The sequence below is a fragment of the Saccostrea cucullata genome, unplaced genomic scaffold (assembly GCF_032062105.1).
Source record: "Saccostrea cucullata isolate Sc308-1 unplaced genomic scaffold, CSIRO_AGI_Scuc_v1 ctg1071, whole genome shotgun sequence".
In the NCBI taxonomy this organism is placed as follows: Eukaryota; Metazoa; Mollusca; class Bivalvia; order Ostreida; family Ostreidae; genus Saccostrea; species Saccostrea cuccullata.
The window spans coordinates 86,753-108,857 of record NW_026921032.1 but is presented as its reverse complement, the minus strand read 5'-3'; the positions used below and the strand labels follow the sequence as shown (position 1 = coordinate 108,857).

The 22,105-nt window shown below is 33.7% G+C and overlaps 2 protein-coding genes across 2 annotated transcripts; one reads left to right on the top strand and one right to left on the bottom strand.

The window, feature by feature from the left end:
* Nucleotides 1-4,000: 4,000 nt before the first annotated feature.
* Nucleotides 4,001-8,481, bottom strand: LOC134259013 (solute carrier family 66 member 3-like). The gene is made up of 6 exons (XM_062741608.1): nt 8,305-8,481; nt 7,639-7,721; nt 5,340-5,412; nt 5,018-5,084; nt 4,727-4,847; nt 4,001-4,284 (listed from the first exon to the last, which is right to left on the bottom strand). Exons 1-6 carry the CDS (start codon nt 8,448-8,450, stop codon nt 4,148-4,150), a joined length of 627 nt encoding a protein of 208 aa, XP_062597592.1. The 5' UTR covers nt 8,451-8,481; the 3' UTR covers nt 4,001-4,147.
* A 218-nt stretch (nt 8,482-8,699) lies between these two features.
* On the top strand, nt 8,700-22,092 carry LOC134259019 (radial spoke head 10 homolog B-like). The gene is made up of 20 exons (XM_062741613.1): nt 8,700-8,956; nt 9,423-9,498; nt 9,688-9,756; nt 10,098-10,156; nt 10,285-10,399; nt 10,648-10,854; nt 11,208-11,384; nt 13,053-13,194; nt 13,431-13,549; nt 13,871-14,057; nt 14,242-14,356; nt 14,505-14,587; nt 15,606-15,700; nt 15,807-15,860; nt 15,966-16,076; nt 16,223-16,384; nt 18,299-18,439; nt 18,535-18,625; nt 18,928-19,080; nt 21,744-22,092. The coding sequence occupies exons 1-20, from the start codon at nt 8,760-8,762 to the stop codon at nt 21,974-21,976; spliced, it is 2,586 nt and encodes an 861-aa protein (XP_062597597.1). The 5' UTR covers nt 8,700-8,759; the 3' UTR covers nt 21,977-22,092.
* The last annotated feature ends 13 nt before the right edge of the window (nt 22,093-22,105 follow it).

Below are 22,105 nucleotides of genomic sequence, written 5' to 3'. Positions count from 1 at the left end.
TTGTCAACTTTAACCTAGTCCATAACTATTGAGTAGGTGAGGCTATGGCTTTCATATTTCACGTGGTGTATTCCCTGTGACAAGACCTTTCTACGGCTTCACCAAATTTGATTTGACCTCTTGGCCTTGGTGTTTGACCTACTTTTACAAAATGAAAATACTACACTTTAACCTTGACCATAACTTTTAACCAGTTGGAGCTAGAGCTTTCGTTTTTCGCATGTGTATTCATTGTGACAGGACCTGGTATATTTTTTTTTACCTTGACCTAAGAGTTTGACCCAGGATTTAAAAACTTTGACCTTTGTCATGGCTTTTGAACAGTAAGAAATAGGGCTTTCGTGTTTTGCGGGTGTGCTCCTTGTAAGAAGACCTTCCTTTGGGCTTTTTACCTTGACCTTTGGAGTTTGACATGCATATGAGAATATTCAACCCTCGCCATAAGCTGCCATACGGGGGGGGGGGGCATTAGTGTTTCACAAACACATCTTGTTTTTCTAGAATTCAACTCCTAATTGAGATGAATTGAAATTGGAAACACTGATAAATGTGATGACTTCACTTTAAATCAACAAATTCCCTTACTCATACAGCTATATACCTTCATCACCTGCATACGGGATTTATATCTCTCAGTTCATTCGATACACAAGAGCATGCTTTACGCATGGGTAATTTCTAAAACGGGATAATTAATTGACAAACAAGTTGATGAAACAAGAATATCAGCAGTCTCGTCATCATTTCGTTCTATGGTCGATGCAATTACCTTGTCAGCAAATACAATTTATCTAAGTGAAACCCTAACTGATGCTTTTCATACTAATTGTTTGGCCATTATTTACTCACTGAATTGTCGACGATCGAATTTTTACGTTGTTTCCCGATCATGACAAGCTAAAGGAGCACACGACGGGTTTGACCGGTCGGCAGGAAATGCTTACTCCTCCATGGCACCTGATCCAACCTCTGATGTTTTGGAGTTCTGTGATTGCTCTGCTCTAAATTTGTATTGTTTTCAGGAATTTTGAGCTTAGATACTGTCCATATTTTTCACTTCTATGAATTCCTCTTACAATTTTTATGCCCCCGTAAACGAAGTTTCGGGGGTATACGTGTATAGTTTTTGTCGTGTCCGACCGTCCGTCTAGCTGTCTCTCTGTCTGTCTGTTTGTCCGCAAAAACTTTAACCTTGCCCATTACTTTTGATTTAGTGGAGCTATGACTTTCATATTTCACATGTGTATTTCTTGTGACAAGACCTTTCTTTCGGTACCACCAAAGTTTACCTTTTGACCTTGGAGTTTGACCCACTTTTAGACAAAAATTAAAAAAACTTTTACTTTGGTCATATCTTTTGAACAGTAGACACCAGGACATTTATACTTCACATATGTATTCTTTGTTGAAAGATTTTTCATTGGATACCAAAAAACTTGACCTTTTGACCTTGACCATGGAGATTTCCGTACTTGTAACTTGTAAAAAAAATTTAACCTTAGGCTTCGCTCGTTATGCAAATTATCTCATGTTTCCCACTATTGTTAATGCCCTGGCATACTATACTAACTACACAGTGATTCCTTAAAAAAATGTGAATTTCATAGCCCTGCCCCCTCCCTTTCTATAAGTGAAAATACACTATATTCATTAAAAATCTTCTCTGCTCCTGGGTTTCTATCTGATGAAATAAATATCAATTTATGATGCATTTAAATACATAAATGCATTTCTTGATTGAAAATTCTTTTCGTTTGCTCCTGATGAACTAATGGGTATGAAATAAACTAAGTACATAGTTATGATGAGAAAGAGTGCCTCTTTCAAAATTGTGATTTTCATGGTCCCTAGACCAGGGGTTCTGGTTAAGGACTGGTCTCTAATGATGTTTTAGTGAAAATGCATTAATTCTGTAAAGATCTCCTCCACTTTTCCTGGGTTAAGCGGACAAAATAAATAGAAGAACATGTATCCATTGCTTGAGATAATGATGAGCCGAAGTGCCTCTTCCAGATTTGTTAATATCATGGCACCTAGCTGGTGTCAAGGCGGGGTTCTAATGGGGGAGATGGGGTAATGATTATATAATAAAATTGAATTAATGCATTGAAATCTGCTCTTTGGTATTAATCTAAGATTTATGATGAACAAGGGTGCCTTTTCAGTCCAAAATTGTTAAATGTGTAACCACAGGGTGAGGGGTTCCTTTGGGGTTTTCCACTACTGATTATATAACAGAGGTGCATTTTTTCTTTGCTCCTCGGCTGCACCTCTTGGTAATTTTATTAAGCATGCTACAAGTATAGTTTTGATGAGCAATGGTGCGTCTTTCAGAATTGCGAATTTCCTGGCCAGTTGTTTAAAACCAAATTCAATTGTTGGAAGGTTGTTGGATCACCTATAAGGCCCAATTGGACCTCTTGTATATTCTTTGCAGTAGCCACCACATCTTTTGGAATATGATTGGTGGTGTCTTGTAGATGTACATAAGGTTTTAGAATTTTGTTTTAATCGTTTTCTTTTCAACAAAATCTATCCTCTGTGAACATTAATTCTCACATTATACCAATCATATTTTTATTAGAAGTATCGATGTGTCCTGTACCTAGATTTGCATTTAGGTTTTTAAACTGAGTGAATGATCAATGATTGAAACTGATATTTTTGTAAACCAGATATTATAAGACATATTCCCTTGTTACTAAGACATGGAGGTGAGTACATTCAGAGACACAAACCTAAGTGTTGGTGTATATCACTGTCTTGTGACAGCATCTAGTTATCCATGCTTGTCTCTTGACGTAAATAAGCCCCTTTTGCATTTTTTAAAATCCTGTTTCGACAATGAAATCATTTCCAAGTTATTTTTAAAATGCTCATTCAGTTTGGCTAATTAATATAACTTACAACACAGTTCAACAATTATCCATTTCTTATTATTCATTATCATAAAATCTATTGCACATATATAGTTTAACAGTAGGATGCTTTCTTTGTTTTTACAGAGATACAGATAATATAAATACATGTACAATATATTTAAACATACATACGAGGACCGTTCAAAAATTATGCGGCCTTGTTGTACAGAAAAAAATATTTGCATGACGACATAATCGGGCAAAATGTCACACTTAACATTGAAGAATCTTGACTCATATGGTCTTCAAAATTTCATATCAAAATGATGTACATTTCTATCAATTTGTGGTGATTTAACAGGACTTATAATAACGTAACGGAGCCGTAAAATCTTCGACGTCAAGGAATTATAAAATGGTGTCCCAATAGGGCCATTGCAAAAGTGTATTAGCGCGTTAGAAACAACACGCAAGCGCATTAATGACAATGCGCTGTTGTGCTAGCGCTTTAATGACAAAGAGTTATGTGTTAGCGCAAAGTCGTGTTGTGAACAACAAATGTATTCTAACAACACGCAAGCGCATTAATGACAACATGCTAGCGTGTTAATGACACTACCCTATTGTTGTATTGTATTGTTGTATTGTTGCATTCTTGTATTCTTGTATTGTTGTATTAATGTCAACGTGACTTCACGCTAACACACAACTCGTCATTGACGACGTCATTTTGCATTGTTTTCATTTATGCACTAGCGAAAAATCACCATAATTCTGTTAAAACTTTGTAGTTCACAACACAACTTTGCACTAACACACAACTAGTTGTCATCAACGAGAAAAATATTGCTATTTGAAAATAGATTATAGAAAATACATGAGTAAAATTTCAACGCGCTAGCTTGTGTTTCAATTTTTTTTTGTCCTAGCACACAACTTGTTGTCATTAACGTGCTAGCACATTAATTTAAGGAGAAAATTTTACATAGTCATTGATGCGCTTTATTTGAATCTATCAAGATAAAATGTTTCTGTGAATTTTATAACTATAATATGACGTTGTCATTAATGTGCTTGTGTTTTGTTTCTAATGTGCTTATACACTTTTGCAATGGTTTAAGACACATAATTATATTAGAAAACCGATTTTAGTTCTCAAGAAAAGAAAGCATGTCACACAATTATTTTGCAAAACATTTTCATCGATCAATTCATAATCAAATTTAATGGTTTACATGGCTTCAAATTTGCCGAGGTATAATGTGTATATAGAGCAAAACCAAAGTTTATTCACTTTTGTCTCTTGTGAGCTGTCTGTAGTAAATGACCATGCATGAGATGGTCATATTCATAGAAGCAGCTACAGTGAAATTCAGGATGACTCCAATGTCCCCGGTCAGGAAAAACGAGGTCAGTATACGAGCTTCAAGTAAAGAAAATTTAAATTACAGTATTAGAAATCGGAGGAGTTTCTTGTTATTAATCATTGTATTTGGTTAGAATTAATCATTGTTTTAATATCAAATTACAGCAAATTACGGTAACTTTTACACATGCACTCTTCCATCCTCTGATGATAAAGATACATATTTATGTGTATGGTTGGGGAGGAGGGGTATGGGAACATGTGCAAGGGTACAGTGCAATGGATTACTCTTCACACAGTGCAACAGATACTCTCTTCACAGAATACTTTCTTCAGGTTCTTATATAAATGCAGCAAAGGCTACTATAAATATTTTAGTGCTAGATTTTATTTTAAACTATACTTAACAATAATACAATTTTGTGTTGATTAAATGTATAATTTATTAGAGAAAATTAAGTTGTAGACATAGAGTTATTGCAATTTGATCAGAACTTACCAGTAGCACCATATGTAACAATACACCAGGTCATCAGGCTAACTTGTCCTGGATTCTTACTTGAATACAATAACTTCATTTGAGCAAGTTTACTGGTAAAGGAAAGGGGGGTCACCAGACTCTATCAAAAGAAAAGTGGAATAATTGGTAAAGAAATAGTCAAATTATATTCATGAATTATTTTTTAGTTGTATGTTATTGAATTACTAAATAGTAAATAGTTTGTTGCAGATTTTGCTTTTTAAACAATAAATCAGCATGTTTGATTACTGTGTTGATTAATTAACTCACAATCACTGCCGTTAAAATAATATCTGGAAACCATCTGAATGCTATCCCCGTGTACACGAAGAAATATCTAGGCAAGTTAAGTTATTTAATGTGAAACAGTAGAGGAGAAAAATGTCATAGACCAGACTGAGAATTGAATCTATATATAGACCCTCTGAATCTCATCTTCGCTAGCCAAGGGTGAAAATCCCCTTGACTGGTGAAGATGCCTGAATCTATGGTCAGGTGCTCATCTGACCACAGGTGATTGAACCCATCTGAACACCACACACACTTGTATAAATGGGCAAAGAAAGACAACTCTACTTCTTAAAAAGGATACAACAGAAAGACTGGTATAGTTTTCATTTTCAGGATACCATCAAAGTGAAGTATGGCAACAATCAAAATCAAGTCTGCAAAGAAAGAATATGGTACATACATGTATTCTAAAAACATGATTTCAAGAATTGTTAGTGGATACACATACAGCAAACGTTTTGGCATGTATGTGTGTTTTAATTTACTTAATGATGTGTTTAATTATATTTTTTGATTACATTTTTTTAATTATTATAATATTTCAGTCACTCTGTTACATTTATAAATTTCAAGAAAGTGAACCCACTTCGAAAGAGACAGGCAATTAAGATACAGTTAAATAGGCAAAATAAGTAAAGTTGCAAACATTTAATGATGTTAAACTATTGTATAATATTATACTTTCATGTAAATTACTTGAATCTGATTCATCGAGAAACATTTGATAAAAAACACTACTACCCGCTGAATAATGAAGCCACGCCCTCCTGCGTAGCAACAGTCAACATTGCTTGACGACGGGTGGTATTCCAAAAAATAGCGACTGCGCGGAATTTATGCGCGCACGGTTCACTGTAATATGCATTTGTATAAAACATTAAGTATAATATAATAAATACTGCATGTAGTTGAGTGTAACATTGAAAATTTTCACCCCTCGAAAACCATTGTCAACTGAGGCTGCACCTCGGTTGACAATGGTTTTCTTGGGGCGAAAATTTTAAATGTTACACTCAACTACATGCAATATTTATATAATAAACAAAATACCAAACAACAAAACAAAATTTAAGGGAAGTGATTAGATTCAGAAAAGAAAATTCTAAAAGTAAAATATCTAAAAGTTCATAAAAAAGCTGAGGTAAGTCTTGAATACTAGTTTTACCTTAGGAGGCTTCCCTGAGCATGGATGTGCTTGAGTTTAAATACTTAAGAAAAGAAGGACCTTAAAGTTATTATGTTGTGGACACTATAGTATTATGATTTGATAAAATTAGAAGTAACCAGTGAAAAGATTTGTATTTCAAATTCATATATTAACGTGAATACATTTATAAATTAAAGTACAGGCAAACCTTGTTAACTTGAGCTCAATGGGATCATTAATAAACTTTGAAATATCCAAGGATCTGGGATATTTGGGTTAAATACATTCAAAAAAGGGTTTGGGGTTTTAATATCATTTTGACATAGGGATATTAGCGTTGAAATTTGACTGTCAGGGGTAGAAACTCCCTAAAATTACAACTCGCAAATAATTGCGAGTTCCAAAAATATGAACTCGCAATTTCAAAAGACAACTGGCAATTTTAAAATGAAAGCTTTTTAAAAATAAATCACCATACATCCATTAAAAAAAATTCTAAATTTTCTACATGAGGTTTAAAAAAAATTATGTTTGTTTCCTGTAACATTCCCCAAAAATCATTGTTCAGAAGGTCAAGATTTTGTTTCCTTATGATTAAAAGAGCCAAACATCCCCGGACTGAATAAACCAGGTGTTGTATTTACAGTGGAACCTAATATGGCAACCAACATGACTGCCTAGCCGCAAAAAACGAACTTCAAAAGTTGTGCGGGAAATTGTTATTACAATAAAACATTATGGTTATTCTTTATATTTATGGTAAATGTTAACTAGGTTGACATACAATTAATATTTTTTTTCGAATAAATGGATTCCCAATCAGCTGATTGATCAATCCACGCAGATTGGGAGAAAAAAATCCACCTGGAGGTAATTTGAATTGATCGGTCGTTATTTTTAGGCCTGGTTGTCGAACATGGGTTTAAAAATGGGGGATGTCAATATAAATTTTTCCCCTGGTGAAATTTACAGTGAAAAAAGTCAACTCGCAAAAATTTGCGAGTTACAAATTTTTAAACTCGCAATTTGAAAATTCTAACTCGAATTTTGCGAGTTATATATAGTGAATTTCGAACCCTGTCTGTATATCTAAAGTACTAGCTCCTGTAAATTTTACACAAAAATAGAAGGATTACATTAAAACTGATAGTGTTCACCCATATAATTTTATATACTAAACAGATTTTTTTTTGTTTTTTTTAAATCATAAATTCAATGCTTCACAACAATAGCAGATTATAACCTTTAATAAAAGGCATTCATGTAATGGATGGCTTTTGAAAATATTAGACAGAATTAGAAAATTAAGTTTACAAAAGTTCACTCAAAGAATAATTTTTCCATAAAACTTTGTGTCCTCAAATATTTTTTTACTATTTAATTAAATATGCTATAAAATGATTTTTTAATTAACTAAAATAAACCCTTGATTAATCAGACAATGATAACATACCTTGAAGAACAAGTACTGTGTATTCAAAATAGGAAGCCAGAGGATATCCCATAGCAAAACTGTAAGTCAGCATAATAGAATACCTGAAATACATTTACTGAGTATGATTTATTATAATAAACTATAATAAATTATATTAAAGTACTCCATTTATTAGAATTATTGATCAAGTTTAGAATATCAGTGTGTTGATAAGTTGCACACAAATACAGTGGTGCATATTTTGATTATATTGTTATTGTTACACAAACATGCATTGTTTACATTCACAATTAAAATTATATTATTTTTAAATTTTGACGTGCAAGTTGCATACTGTGATACATGTTCTCATTTAATGGTCTTCGTGTCTCTTAACAGATTTATAGTTTGTAGATTTATTAGACTGATTACTGTTCTTTTACTTCACCCTTTTCATTTTTTTGCATCATCATATGATTCATGTGATATTATGGAGAGAACGTACATTACAAAAACAGATTGGGGGATTCAAGTGTTTCTGTGAATGCCTATCAAATTTATTTGTTATGGAAAAATGTAAACACTTATAATAACAATAGAAAGGGCATGGCCTCGATTGCCACGTTACGGAGATGAACATTAAACACAGTCAGCTGACAATGATACATACAGTGATACACCATGTGCAAAGAGGAAAAAACATACCCAACTTCTTCCAACAAAACACTACTTAAACTAAGTCCCTTTGTGCTTTTTGCACTCAGAACTGATATAATTTGTGGTACTTTTACAAAAAGACTGCTCAAAATAACACTGTAGCTTAGATAATGAGAAAAAGTCACTATATCCATATTTTCGTCTGTCAACTTTCGTTTCACGTTTGTTGTGTGCCTGTATAAACTGGTTCTCATTCAAGTGCCCTGCCCTTCAACATGTTCAAGAATATAAAAAAAAATTAAGTAAATTACATTAAAAAGGTTGTATTTAAAAATGTCACATTGTTACTTTACAATGATTTATACACATTATTTACAAAAAGACATTTTAAAAAGGAAAAGAAAAAAAAATAATCAAGAAACAACTATGCACGAGTTATTTAATACCGATTGTTTACATTAACTTCCGACTTGACAACGAACAGTCGAAAAGGCAAAAGCAGTATGCCGAAAAAACAGAAAACAAGTGCGAAAAAGAGCGAAGATTCTATTGCCGAAGAAGACAAGAAAGATGAATCTTTGGCACTGGAGACAGAGTCGTCACCCACGGAGGATCAAACGGAGATTATTGACCCCCCAAAAGAACCGTCCCCCGAGCCCATGTATGACGAACCTGTCCTCTCAGAACTCATAATTGAAACGTAAGGGTTATTTATCTCCGTTTTATAAAAGTGTATTATTAAGATATAAATAATATATAGCACAAAAGTATTTATGTCCAGCATGTTTTTATTTGATGTTACATCACAGGGGCTTGTCACGAAATATTTATCTTCTTTTAATATATATAGTTATCCCTTCTGTATTAAAAGAAGATAAATATTTTGTGACAAGCCCCTGTGGTCACATTTGATTTATACATACATAGCAAGGAATTATATACTTACAGAATAAGTTCAAGTCTGAGTAACATTTTAGGTAGATGATACTGAATTTATTTTTTCCCCTTGGCAAAGGAATGAATATTTCTGGATTGAATTCTTCTTGGTTTTCAGTGGAATAAATTTATATTTGTTCACATCAAACATTTTTTTAGGAAAGCTAATTATACATGTAAGACTTGACACTATTTATCATGAATAATAATTCAGGCATAATTGATTTCAGCTTTGAAGGAGAGAAGACAAGAGGGATGTATGAAGGGGAGGGCTATGCTCTATTTACAGGAGGTCATACTTACAAGGTCAGTTGAATATAGTGAGACAGTTGATGCTAGATAATTCTAACAACATATACATGTATACAATTCAATAATTCAGTAGAAAAATAACATACAAAAGCTTACAATTTCTGGAGTTTTGAAGTAAACTTATCATAATCACCTCCATAAGTTTCTGAATTTATTTATGTTTATATTATGTCTATGTAATAGGGCCAGTTCTGTGAAGGTCTCATGCATGGTCAAGGTCACTATACCTGGAGCGATGGAGTGGAGTATCAGGTAATGTAGAAATCTGATAAAGGGCATTAATATTAACTTTAAGTAAAATATTTCTACTGTGCAGAACATAGAGCACCAAGATATTTAATGAGACATATTTTGGTGTGAACTGTAAATGTTTGAGGACTTATGTTATTTTCCAATCTCTCCATTTTTATTGATATAACATACATGCATGGTTACATGTATTTGATGTAAAAAAAAAATATTCATTAAACTGGAAGATTCTTATTTACAGACTAGAATCTAAAGACATTCCTTTCATATAAAGTTTTAAAAAATGTTTTGGATATAATAAAAGGATTATTGACTAAATATCTAAAGCTCTATTTTTATTTTAGGGAGAATTCTTCCAGAATCAGGTGACTGGAAAAGGTGTCTATAAATGGCCTGATGGAAGGTAATTAAAATCAATTAATGATTATCTCTCGAAAATAAAATCATTAAAAACTCAAAAAGATGTCAGATTTAATGAAAAGTTATTCAGACTTGATATTACAGTGTGATTGTTTATTTATTTTTTGTCAGTATGTATGATGGTGAGGTGTTGAATGGGAAGAGACATGGCATCGGTTCCTACAGGTGTAAGAACAACAAGTTATCTTACACGGGGGAATGGTCACAGGGCAAACGTCATGGCAAGGTCAGATTCTTCTGTGAATGTTAACAGATTTTCTTTAAAACATTTATATTTTGCTGTGTGCAGTGAGTTTCAGAATTCTTATCCTGGTCCCAAGGTGCACATGTTTGATTGCATGAGTCTCAGTCCTTTTTTACATTTATTGTCAACTTCTACTTTAAGACAATGACTTTTCAAAAGATTTGTTGCACTTCATTAATTTCTACAGCTTAGACATTTTAAAGGAGTTGCATTATCATATCACTTTTTAGGGGAAGATGGATTACGATAGTGAGGGTAGGTCGTATTATGATGGAGATTGGATCAGTAATGTCAAACATGGCTGGGGGACTCGCCAGTACCCATCTGGGAACATCTACCAAGGAATGTGGTTCAACAATATCAGACACGGAGAAGGAACAATGAAATGGCTGGATCGGAATCAAATGTACACAGGGAACTGGGAAAATGGCATCCAGGTTGGTGGTATTTATATTGTAAAGGCACCAAAGTTTTGTGACACCTTATGTAGGATTACATGTATGTAGGGAAAAGTTTTTAAAAATCTAAATTCTTCTCAAGACTGTAAAATCAAGATAAGTCCATGGTAATTAGCAAGCACCCTAAGTACCAGGCGGTGCAGAAATTGATTAAGTTTTTTCAGATCACGATCCCTTGTGGTATATGTAGGACAGAACCACAAATCTAGGGGCTGAAATTTGTTGAAAATTATGCAATTTTTATAATATATATTCAACGCAAAGGGGGAAAAATACCTCAGAACCTATAATGTCAGTCAATTATTGCAAACAATTTGGATTTCTCCTTGCAGCATGGTGTTGGACAACACATCTGGATGCTGAAGAGGGTGACAGGATCACAGTATCCACTGAGGAACATGTATGATGGAGACTTTGTCAATGGACTTAGGCACGGCTCTGGTTCATTTTACTATGCTAATGGAGCAAAGTATGAAGGGGGCTGGAAAGATAACATGAAGCATGGAAAGGTACTTACAACAAATCCTTATATAAATACAAATGTACTTGGTAGTACAGAAGTAAAGACAGTTGATCAGCATTGCTACAGTGAAACATGCCTTATATGGACCTAGCTGGTTCCATAGAAATTGCCTGGATTAGACAGAATTCCAGATTTAAACGTCTGAATTTTATTGAAAATAACTTATAGTTTACTAAAGATATAAACAACAATTTTAAAAAGTTCTCTGGGAAATGAACTTTTAGTTGGTCACGTGATCAAATCTGTGAAGCCCAAAGGGCTTCTCAGTAGATTTGATCACGTACCAACTAAAAGTTCATTTCCCAGTGAACTTTTTAACATTGTAATTTTTTACTCATATTTACATTTGAAACGAATACATTTTGAGTTAAATTGTATTTATTACACGAATGGGCCAACATATATTTATATAATAGTGTTGCATTATGCATGTACTATGCCTAAATAGTAGGCAGGGTTTGACACATGGTGCACGAGCCGGAGGCGAGTGCACTATGTGTCAAACCCTGCCTACTATTTAGGCATAGTACATGCATAATGCAACACTATTGTTATTATTATGCTGACTGTTGTAATTACTATTTATGCGGCAATCCATTTGACTTTTTCCTGAAAACATCGGTGCTAACACAGCGCACCTGCAAGAACTGATTCAAAATCTTCATGCTAAAATTGTTGCATGCTTAGTTATTTTGATTACTAGTATTTTCTTTAAATAAGTCGGGATTTTCTGTCCCAAAGCAACTCATCTTTATTTTCCGTTGTGTTAGTAAGACTGATTTGTTTGCAGACGTCGATTCTCATTGATATTTTTCTTTTGCATCCTTCAATCAAGCGCTATATAAAAAAGCGTTTTAATGACCCCATGATATCAGTTCATCTAACGATCTGTATGTAATTAGTTTGAAACTTTGTTGTACACATTTATCTAAGGTTCCTTAGAATAATATAACTGTTTTTAAATAATATTTGTCTATTTTCTCCTTCTTGTGTCAATTGTATAAATTAAGTTTATATATGTAATAAAATCCCGCCAATTAGTGATCGTCTCTGTGGCGTAATCGATAAGGCATCGGACTGACAACCGCATGGTCATGAGTTCGATTCCCGGCGTGTGCATGGAGGAATTTTATTCAGTAAATAAAGCCGTGCACTATTTCGGCATAGTATACTTACGCTATATAAATCCTTAGACCACTATGCGAGAATAGTAGGGTATGGGTTATATAGAGACAAACTGACAGGAAGCATAATAATGCTATGTAGTGACACACAATGACCTCGACGTTGTTTGGTCAAAATATCACATCGCTCTGTGATCCGGTAGCGCTATGACCTCTGACCCCCAAATGAAATTGACACACAGAATTGAACGTATTTTCTCTTCAATAGGTTCATCTAAGAAAGATATTTGCAAATGTAAATATATCATATTAGACAAAATTTTGAAATACACAGCATCTAGATTGGACAAAAATCACTGTTCTATTTGAAATATTTTGGAGGAGGTGTCATTTTTTTTATTTATACAAAATTTTAGTGAATGGGATCGGGCAGCAGGCAAAGCACCTGCATTGTCATTTTGTGAGCTGAGTGATCATAATACATGTACCTCTAGAAAGTTTTAAGTTTAACTTTTAATCTGTGTTTCTAGGGAAAATTTGTTTTCAAAAATGGAAGGATTTATGAGGGGATGTTTGCTAATGACCACATTGTGGAGTATCCGGATTTTACCATGGATGGCACCACCACTCCAGATATCAGTCAGATTCGAACAAGGACTCCTCTGCCTTATGGTAAGAAATACTTTTCTTGTACACTGATACATTGATTCTGTGTGAATTACATTAATATTCAAATACATTTTCATAAAGATGTATTTATTAATGCAGAACAGCAAATATAACCCTTTCTTTTTTCCCCTGTATATAATTAAAAATGTCCAAAACTAAAGTTTTTCTATCTATTAAAAATTCACTGACACATTTCTCTAATAATGAAGATTTTATTAAAAATCTTTTGAATATTGCAGACAACCTGTCTGTCCATAGCAACGAGAGCAGAAACACCATTGGTCCAAGCTTCCAACTAGAGATTGACCAGTTGTTGTCCGAGTTTACAGAAACAGACAGGGAGGAAGAGGCCAGCCAGGTAAAATCCTGATCTGATTTAGTTTTGTCAACAACAATTGATCAGTTTTGATCTCATTAGTAGGGCAAATATTCATTGCATGTATCTCAATTTTTACAAGTTTTATTTTTACAAACTTTTTACATGCTTCTATTTTGAATTGCCAATGAACTGTTCTGGGGTCAAATTTGATGAAAATTTACAAAGCTAAAGAACTTTTTGATTTGGATGGTCAAATTTATAGGATAAGTATTGGTTAGAGAAATAAATCTTGTGCAACAATCTTTATTTTCTATAAGAAGACATACATTTAATTTGTTGTTTTGATACTACCTAATGTAGGTGTTGTATGTTGTGATGCGACACATCAGTGCTCTGAGGAAGATCTATAACTTCTACAGTTGTCTGGGCTATGATGAGAGTGCTGATAATACCTTCGTGATGAATAAGATGCAGTTCTGGAGATTTCTGGTGGACTGTGAATTTCATCACTGTGAGACAACTCTCATGGAAATGGACAGGCAACTGGGTAAGATAAATTCCTCCAACATTTTACAGATCAAACTGAAAAATTGGACTTATTGAGAACAGCATGTTTGAATATTTACATTTGCAAATATTTTTCTTAGATGAACCTATTGAAGAGAAAATATGTTCAATTCTAACAGAGCTGCAGGCTGTAATAAATGAGAGATTTTTCTTGTATGACTTAGGTTTCAACAAAGAGAAGTTTGAGTTACATAACCCCTATGACAAGATTCTACTACGACAGTTTGTCAACAATCTCATCATCTTATCCTACTACATGTACAGAGAGGAAGCCAGAGAGTAAGGCTATAATCACTCAGTCTCTAGAAAAAAATAATAAACCAACGACTGGTGCATTTCTTTCTATCAAGAAAATGGAATTTTTATGTGTGATATTATTAATTAAAGTGCTTTTGATTTTAAATTGATATTTTTTTTTATTTTTCAGACAGTGCAAGGGAACCATTTTGCATTGGTGCATGTCAAAGTTAATTTCAGATAAAATATTGAGACATGCATGCAATGTTAAAGGTAAAAAAAAAATTTTTTTTTGCATTTTCATTAGGAATTTTATTGAAACTTTTCAATGAACTCCTGTATCCCATTTTGATTACACCATACATGTTAACTCTCCCGATTTAGGCGGGAGTCTACCGCTTTTTCACTCCATCTCCCGCCTACCGATTTAATTCAGAAAGCTTTTCTACGAAGCTGCTTCTAGAGTATTTTTGGTTCGCTTGGGTATCCATTTTTGAAGCCACTCTCATAAAATCTCGCTAGATATCGCGTGATTTGACTATATACAAACGCTTTTTTTGTACATAGATTTCAAGCACGGATTTGACAACGACAACAACATAAGACTACCAGTGATTACATTGGATACGATAAATTAATCAACATCCCTGCCATGAAAAAGGAGATTTTTTTAGTGAAAACATTTGATATATATTTATCAATAAATTCAATAGAAATCATTTGATTTAAAGCCATGTGGCACATCTTTTTTTTTCGATCATCGCGGGAAATTTTATAAGGAAAGATACGAACTTGCTTTAGATCTAGATTAAACCATGTCATCATTTGTTTTGTTTAAAAACTGAATGAACATTCAGAATTATTGCTTCTAGGCTATATCAGCAAAGATCACTTTTCAAAAGGCTAAGTAAAGCAGCCGATCCAAGCAAAATGATGAGCATGAAAAATATTTGAAATTGTAAAATTTATGTCAAACTTAAGGTGTTTCTGCCTTCTTCTTTGCTGTTGATATTTAAGATTTTAGTGTAGGTACCTAATTTCATTTAAGGCTTATAATATACATTATATTACATGAAAGATTTAATCCAAGCGTTAAACAACACGCGCGCAATGCTACCGCTTTTGAGGTCTGAATCTCCCTCTTTTTCATCACAATAGGTTAACATGTATGATTACACCAATATTAGTACATTTGCAAAATATGTACATGATGAAAAGAAATCTTCAATTTTTACTGATACTTTTGTTTAATACAATTGATAAAACTTCATATCATTGACTTTGTTTTCAGGACATTTTTATACTGAGCCTAGGAGAGCCATTAATGCCTTGGTTCACTTAGATCAGGGCTATGAGATTTACCAATCACTCTGTACCCCAAGAAAGGTAAGGTATTTAATTCAAAAATGAAAATTGAGTATGCATATTTGAAAAAATATATATATATATTTTTAAATGTATCAAATAATTGCCCTGTTATGTGTATTTTTAGAAGAAGCCAAATGATTCTGCATTTAAAATGAGGGAGTTCCTCTACCTAATGAAGGTATATTTATAAATTTTGAATCTGATATAACAGAAACTACAATTTCTCATTTAAAAAATTCTCAACAACCACAATTTTTTCATCAAATTCGTAATTTTTTTTTAGGATTTAAAATTAATAAACAGTGATCTGACCCCAAAAGCCATCATTGATATTTTATCCAAAGACGACCCCAATGTGGCGGATGGAGAAGGGTGCTGTAATCTTGAACTGGAGGTGAGTCATGATACAATTCTTTTTACATGTTAAAAATATGCAAGTTTAAACTGGTTCTACCGAATATGTTGTTTTATACTTCATAAATCTTGTGCCTTACATGTGTGTTTACAATATATAAATATTTGTTCTATTATCTTTTTCAGATGACCTTCCTGGAGTTTTTTGAGGCTCTGATTGGGTGTGCTGAGGTGTTTGTGACAGAAGCCGTGGTTAAGGACCCCACCACTCCCCGCCCTAGCACAGTGCTGACTCCGGAACAAAGCATGTTCTCCATTCCAGTGTCAAGGTCACGCCTAGACAGCCAGGTAACCTTTGACCTCAGAGCATTTTATCTATGCCAATCTTGCATTGCTTTTGCAAATATTTAGCACATTTGATTACATAACTATAATTGCATCAATGTACTTTCTCAAAATTAGTCCAGTTTTTTTCTACTTTATTGTATATTCATGTACAATACTATAAAGTTTAAGTAATGATTTGATAAAACACATTTAAATGCTGGATAATTGTATGACTACATCTCTATAGGAGATAACACAACTTAGCCTATTTACAACAACAGTCAGTATTGTGGTAAGTCCAAAAATAGTGAACATAATATTTATAATCTTATGATTTTATATAGAAACCCATGTAAATCTCCTCCTCTCTACAACTCATATTTGACATTTTTTGAAAAAGTTTTCAAATTTTGTGGGACAAGTAGGTCAGGCAATTTTTAATTTTAGTTATAATTTATGATATATTTGAATTTAACAAAGGGTTTTAGATGCTTTTTTAGCATTAATGATGATGATATATTCCCTGTATTCAAACAGTAACATATTCATAGGTATAAAGTAGTTCTAACAAATTACAATTAAAGTAGACTATAAATCAATGGACAAGGACTTTTTAATTTCTTGTGATAAAATTATATCACAATAAATATATAACAACATAATTTTCTTCTAGTAATTATAAGAGTTTTATGATTGATTTGTTTAACATCACTGTTTTCCTTTTCTTTCAGAACATTCTTGAGTTTTAGCAAAATTGAAGTTACCTTTCTTTGTTTCAGTTAATTCAAAAATGAAAATTGATATGAACATTTATTTTCATGAATTAAAACAAAATCTTTGGAATTTGATAACTTCTGAAAATTGACGAGTAGGCCGCTAAGACAGTCCTTTCTTGTAAGTTTGTTAAATCTTTAGTATACGGAGAATTTTATCATATATATTCCTTTTCACTTTCGATATGATCACCGTTTACCAAAATTATTTAAATATAATGAAGGGCTGTCATGGTAAATTAGAATAACTTCAATGTTTTCCCTGCTTTCTTGTGATCTGCAACCGTTTGTCATTTTTAGGCAGACTACTGATATACGTAACGCGTGCTCCGTTTAATCCCGCTGATCTCAGCTGTTGCCATTAAAATATCCTTATTGTGCAATTTGAGTTTACAAATGTATTAGCTTTTATTGCATTTCAAAACATTGGTTGATTTTTAAAAGAAGAAATCACTTCTAAAATATGCGACAAATGTCTACCAAGAACACTTTCATGGCTTTTTTTTTAATAACGCACCAGTGCACGTTCTTTAATTTATCAGCAAACAGCTGATATGACATATAAACGTCCAAAATTTTCAAATTAGTGCTTGATTAAACTCGATTTTCATCATCATAATCTTCTTCATTACATGTATCATCTTAATTCATGTTTATAGCTCTGACCCAAGTGGGCTTTCCTGATTAACACATTTTTATGTTCATTCAACCTTCCTTCATTGTCCCTTGTTATCAAATGTAAAATTTTCTCATTTTCGATTTCTTCAATTCGATTTTGAATCAAAGTTTAACATAGGAAATCTTTATGACATACTATGAATTTCATTATGCAAGTTTAATCTTTAAAGAGTGAATATTCAAATTTATTCAAACCATGAGGTAGAAAGGGTGGCGCCACAATTATGGAAGAAATTCTTACGGGGAAATTATTCAGTGAAAATAAAATCTTAATATCTAAAACACTTTTCTTTTGGTTTTAGTGTATACTGGGTTCCTGTGAGAGGGTTTAAGCTCTCGTAAAGTTTCAACAGATGTTCCTATGAATTTTTGTGAAAAGGAACAAAATTATGTTTTATTTTGCAAATAAACTGATCATAAACTTTTGTGAAAAGATTTTTAAATTTATTTAGATGTCAGTTCCATTATATCAACCCTGTTTTAGGTTGGGATGGATGGGGCGGAGTCCCAGGGTGGGGTCTCACCGAGACAGAACACGGCCTCCCCGGAATTCCAGTCCCCCACCAGAGCCGTCTCCTCCGCCGAGGGCACCACCAAAAACGGAGAGAACATCAAACCACCAGAGGTCTGTAGTAGTTATCTGTCTTTATATTGTAAAAATTGGGCCTAATACAAAGTCCTAAAATTTCTGTAATGTCATATATTTCCATCGTTAATAAGGTTCAACAGTCAATATCGAACGTAACGGGAGGCGGATCTATAAGTGGTGGCGTTGAAGGAGGGACAACAAGTCGCCACGAGTCTACAAAAGGTGAATTTTTACTTGCATTGCATACTCTATAAACCAACGTTTTTTTGCCTGCGAGAAATATCCGCGAGTTTCGCGACCTAATGTAATTCACGAATATTAAAAATTTATCAGTGTGAACCATTTATTTTGCTTTATATTGTCAGAGAATGTTTCCTTATTCGCGAAAATTAATTGTCGCGGATTTCAAACTGACAAATTGCGAATAAAAGATGACGCGAATTATTGTTGATTTACAGTATGATATCGCATTAAACCTGGTACTTGCACATGTACAAAAATGCTAAATGTCTTTATTGTCGTAGATCTTGCGGGAGATGTGCAGAAAAGTAACTCCTTTTATAGTACTCACACCAACGCCACAGAGGACGGGGGTCTGATGCAGAGCTCCGTGTCTGCTGGGGGTCACACGATGGAGGGTCAGGAGATGGGGGATGAGGACGAGGAGGGGACAAAAGGTAAGACACGGCCCGTTATTCCGAGGATTTGATAGTATTAATTCATGGATTATTAGTACTGTATTTCAGAAGTTGAATAAAAACATAAAAAATTATTTTTGAGAAACAAGCACTATACTGTGTTTCACGGTAAATTGTAGGCTTCTAAAGTTATGCGAGTCATTCAGGTGATCTATGCAATCAATTTGCTTCTAGACCTCTGTTGATCGTAGGCTTTTTTCAGCTTCTCTTGAACAATTTCTTTGAATTAGGATATAAAATTTATGGGTAAAGTAAAACAAAACGTTGTTGTCGTTGTCGTTTAAACTTTTCACATTTTCACTTTTTCGCAAGAAATATGTATGCAAACTTGGCACAAAGTGTATGATTTCGAAGGGGACAAATTTTATCAAACATGTATTTTTAAATTTAATCATGAATTTGTTAAAAATTAAATTTTTAAAAAATCTTCTTCTCCAAACCGCTGGGCCAGGAAAGATGAAACTCATGTGGAAGCAACCTCAGGTGTTATTTATATTAGATCAAAGTTCCAGTTGGGGCCAAAATGGCTAACCCAAGTTTTACATAGGAATATATAGGAAAAATCAGGTCTTCTTCAAGAACCCTTTGTCATTTAAATGTAGTTTAATTTATATACACGAAATTTTTGGTTCATAGTTCCCCGGGGCTAGGTGGGGCCAAAATGGCCTACTTCCAATATAGGAATATATAGAAAAAAATCTTTAAAAATTTCTTCTCCAAACCACTGGGCCAGGAAAGATGAACTTGTGAAAGGATCATCCTCAGGTAGAGCAGATTGCATAATTTTGTATCTTAATGTGTACCCCCGTGAAGGGTGGGGCCAAAATGGTCGACCCTAGTTTTACATATATATAAGAAAAATCTTCTTCTCATAAACAACTAGGACAGGATGGATGTTAAAAGCATTGGAATCATCCTCAATTTTAGATATAGTTTGTTCAAAATATTTTAAAAATAAATTAAAATAATTTTTTTCATTGAATATATAGGAAAAATTTATTTTTTCTTCTGCAGAACCACTGGGCCAGGAAAGATGAAACTCATGTGGAATCATCCTCAGGTAGTTTAGATTCTTTGTTCACATCATGGTCCACATCTTCAAAATGTCCGGAAGTTTTGCATAGCTATATAGAAAAATCTTTAAAAATCTTCTTCTCCAGAACCACTGGGCCAGGAAAGATGAAACTCATGTGGAATCATCCTCAGGTAGAGCAGATTTAAGTTTGTTCAAATCATTACCCCCGGGGCAAGGGTGGGGCCAAAATGGTCGTTAATTATGTAGTTTTACATAGGAATATATAAAGAAAAATCTCTTCTCAAGAACCACTAGGACAGGAAAGTTGATACTCATGTGGAATCATCCTCAGGTAGTTTAGATTCTAGTTTGTTCAAATCATGATATACTGGGGCAAGGGTCTTGCCAAAATGGCCGACCAAGTTTTACATAGGAATATATAGGAAAAATCTTTAAAAATCTTCTTCTCCAGAACCACTGGGCCAGGAAAGATGAAACTCATGTGGAATCATCCTCAGGTAGTTTAGATTCAAGTTTGTTCAAATCATGGCCCCCGGGGCAAAGGTGGGGCCAAAATGGCCGTCCCAAGTTTTGCATAGGAATATATAGGAAAAATCTTTAAAAATCTTCTTCTCCAGAACCACTGGGCCAGGAAGAGGAGATTTAAGTTTGTTCAAATCATGACCCCCGGGGCTAGGGTGGGGCCAAAATGGCCGACCCAAGTTTTACATAGGGATATATAGGGAAACCTTTTAAAATCTTCTTTACAAGTACTTCAAAGCTATGATTAGTGATATTTATATGGAATCATCCTCAGGTAGTGTAGATTCTAGTTTGTTCAAATGATGAACGCCTGGTGGGTGGGAGTAAATTCAAGCCTGATGTGCTTAGGTGAGCGCTGTGGCCCCTGGGCCTCTTGTTGAACAATTTCTTTGAATTAGGATATAAAATAACTATATAGGTAAAGTAAAACAAAACTTTCTTGGCCTTTCTTCCTGTACTTTAAGCAAGAAATATGTATGCAATACGGCAGTGTATGATTTCGATGGGACAAATTTTATCAAACATGTATTTTTAAATTTATTCTTTGTGAAAAACAAATTCTAAGAGAAAAGCTGCATGAATACGGTTCTGACCACAGAGTCTTCGATCAACGAACTGTTATTTATATTAGATCAAAGTTCCAGTTGGGGCCCAAGTGGCCATAACCAAAGAAACGCAAGATATTCATGTCATCTTCAAGGCCCTTTGTCATTTAAATGTAGTTTAATTTATATACACGAAATTTTTGGTTCTCCTATAGTTCAGAGACCTCAAGTACAACTGACCTACTACCAATATCCGGTAGACGAAGAATTTCTCTAATCACTAGGCCTAATCGAACTTGTGAAAGGATATCATCTAGCATTGCATAATTTTTTATCTTAATGTGTATGTGAATTACATGAAATCTGTCCCCAAATTCTGTAGCATATATGCGCACTGATGCGATAAACAACTGCAGTATGGATGTTAAAAGCATTACAATCAAGAAACACTCAATTTTCTATAGTATGTACGATAAATATTTTAAAAATAAATTAAAATAATTTTTTTCCTTTGAATACGACGGTATTTATTTTTGTAGGAGGCGTTGCGATCGCAGAGCAGGAAGAAGAAGAGGAAGAAGAATTAGACGAAGCCACGCGGCAGTTTAACTTCTGGACACATCAGGTCCACATCTTCTTTGTGAGGAAGTTCTTCCCTGCTGCGGAAAAATCCTTACAACTCCGCCAACTTGTTGAGCGGAGGAATATGGAACTATCGAAGCAGAAGGCGGCGGCCACTCCGCCACGAAGGGAGAGTGTCAAAGTTAATTAAAGTAGCAGGACTGTACACGGTGTTTCTGAAATGATCCGTTATTTATGTTTGAATATATCAACAATTTATTCTGTTGAAAGGTTAATATAAAGAATCTGAATTAAAAATTACGAATTTCTTTTTTATGTT

Excerpts from the sequence above, each read along its gene's own strand:
- LOC134259013 (XM_062741608.1), bottom strand. The coding sequence starts at position 8,450 with ATGGATATAGTGACTTTTTCTCATTATCTAAGCTACAGTGTTATTTTG. Across the intron at positions 5,085-5,339 it reads ACTATACCAGTCTTTCTGTT|ATATTTCTTCGTGTACACGG; the intron begins GTATCCTTTTTA and ends TAACTTGCCTAG. Across the intron at positions 4,848-5,017 it reads TTATTTTAACGGCAGTGATT|AGTCTGGTGACCCCCCTTTC; the intron begins GTGAGTTAATTA and ends TTCTTTTGATAG.
- LOC134259019 (XM_062741613.1), top strand. The coding sequence starts at position 8,760 with ATGCCGAAAAAACAGAAAACAAGTGCGAAAAAGAGCGAAGATTCTATT. Across the intron at positions 14,588-15,605 it reads ACATGCATGCAATGTTAAAG|GACATTTTTATACTGAGCCT; the intron begins GTAAAAAAAAAA and ends CTTTGTTTTCAG. Across the intron at positions 15,701-15,806 it reads CACTCTGTACCCCAAGAAAG|AAGAAGCCAAATGATTCTGC; the intron begins GTAAGGTATTTA and ends GTGTATTTTTAG.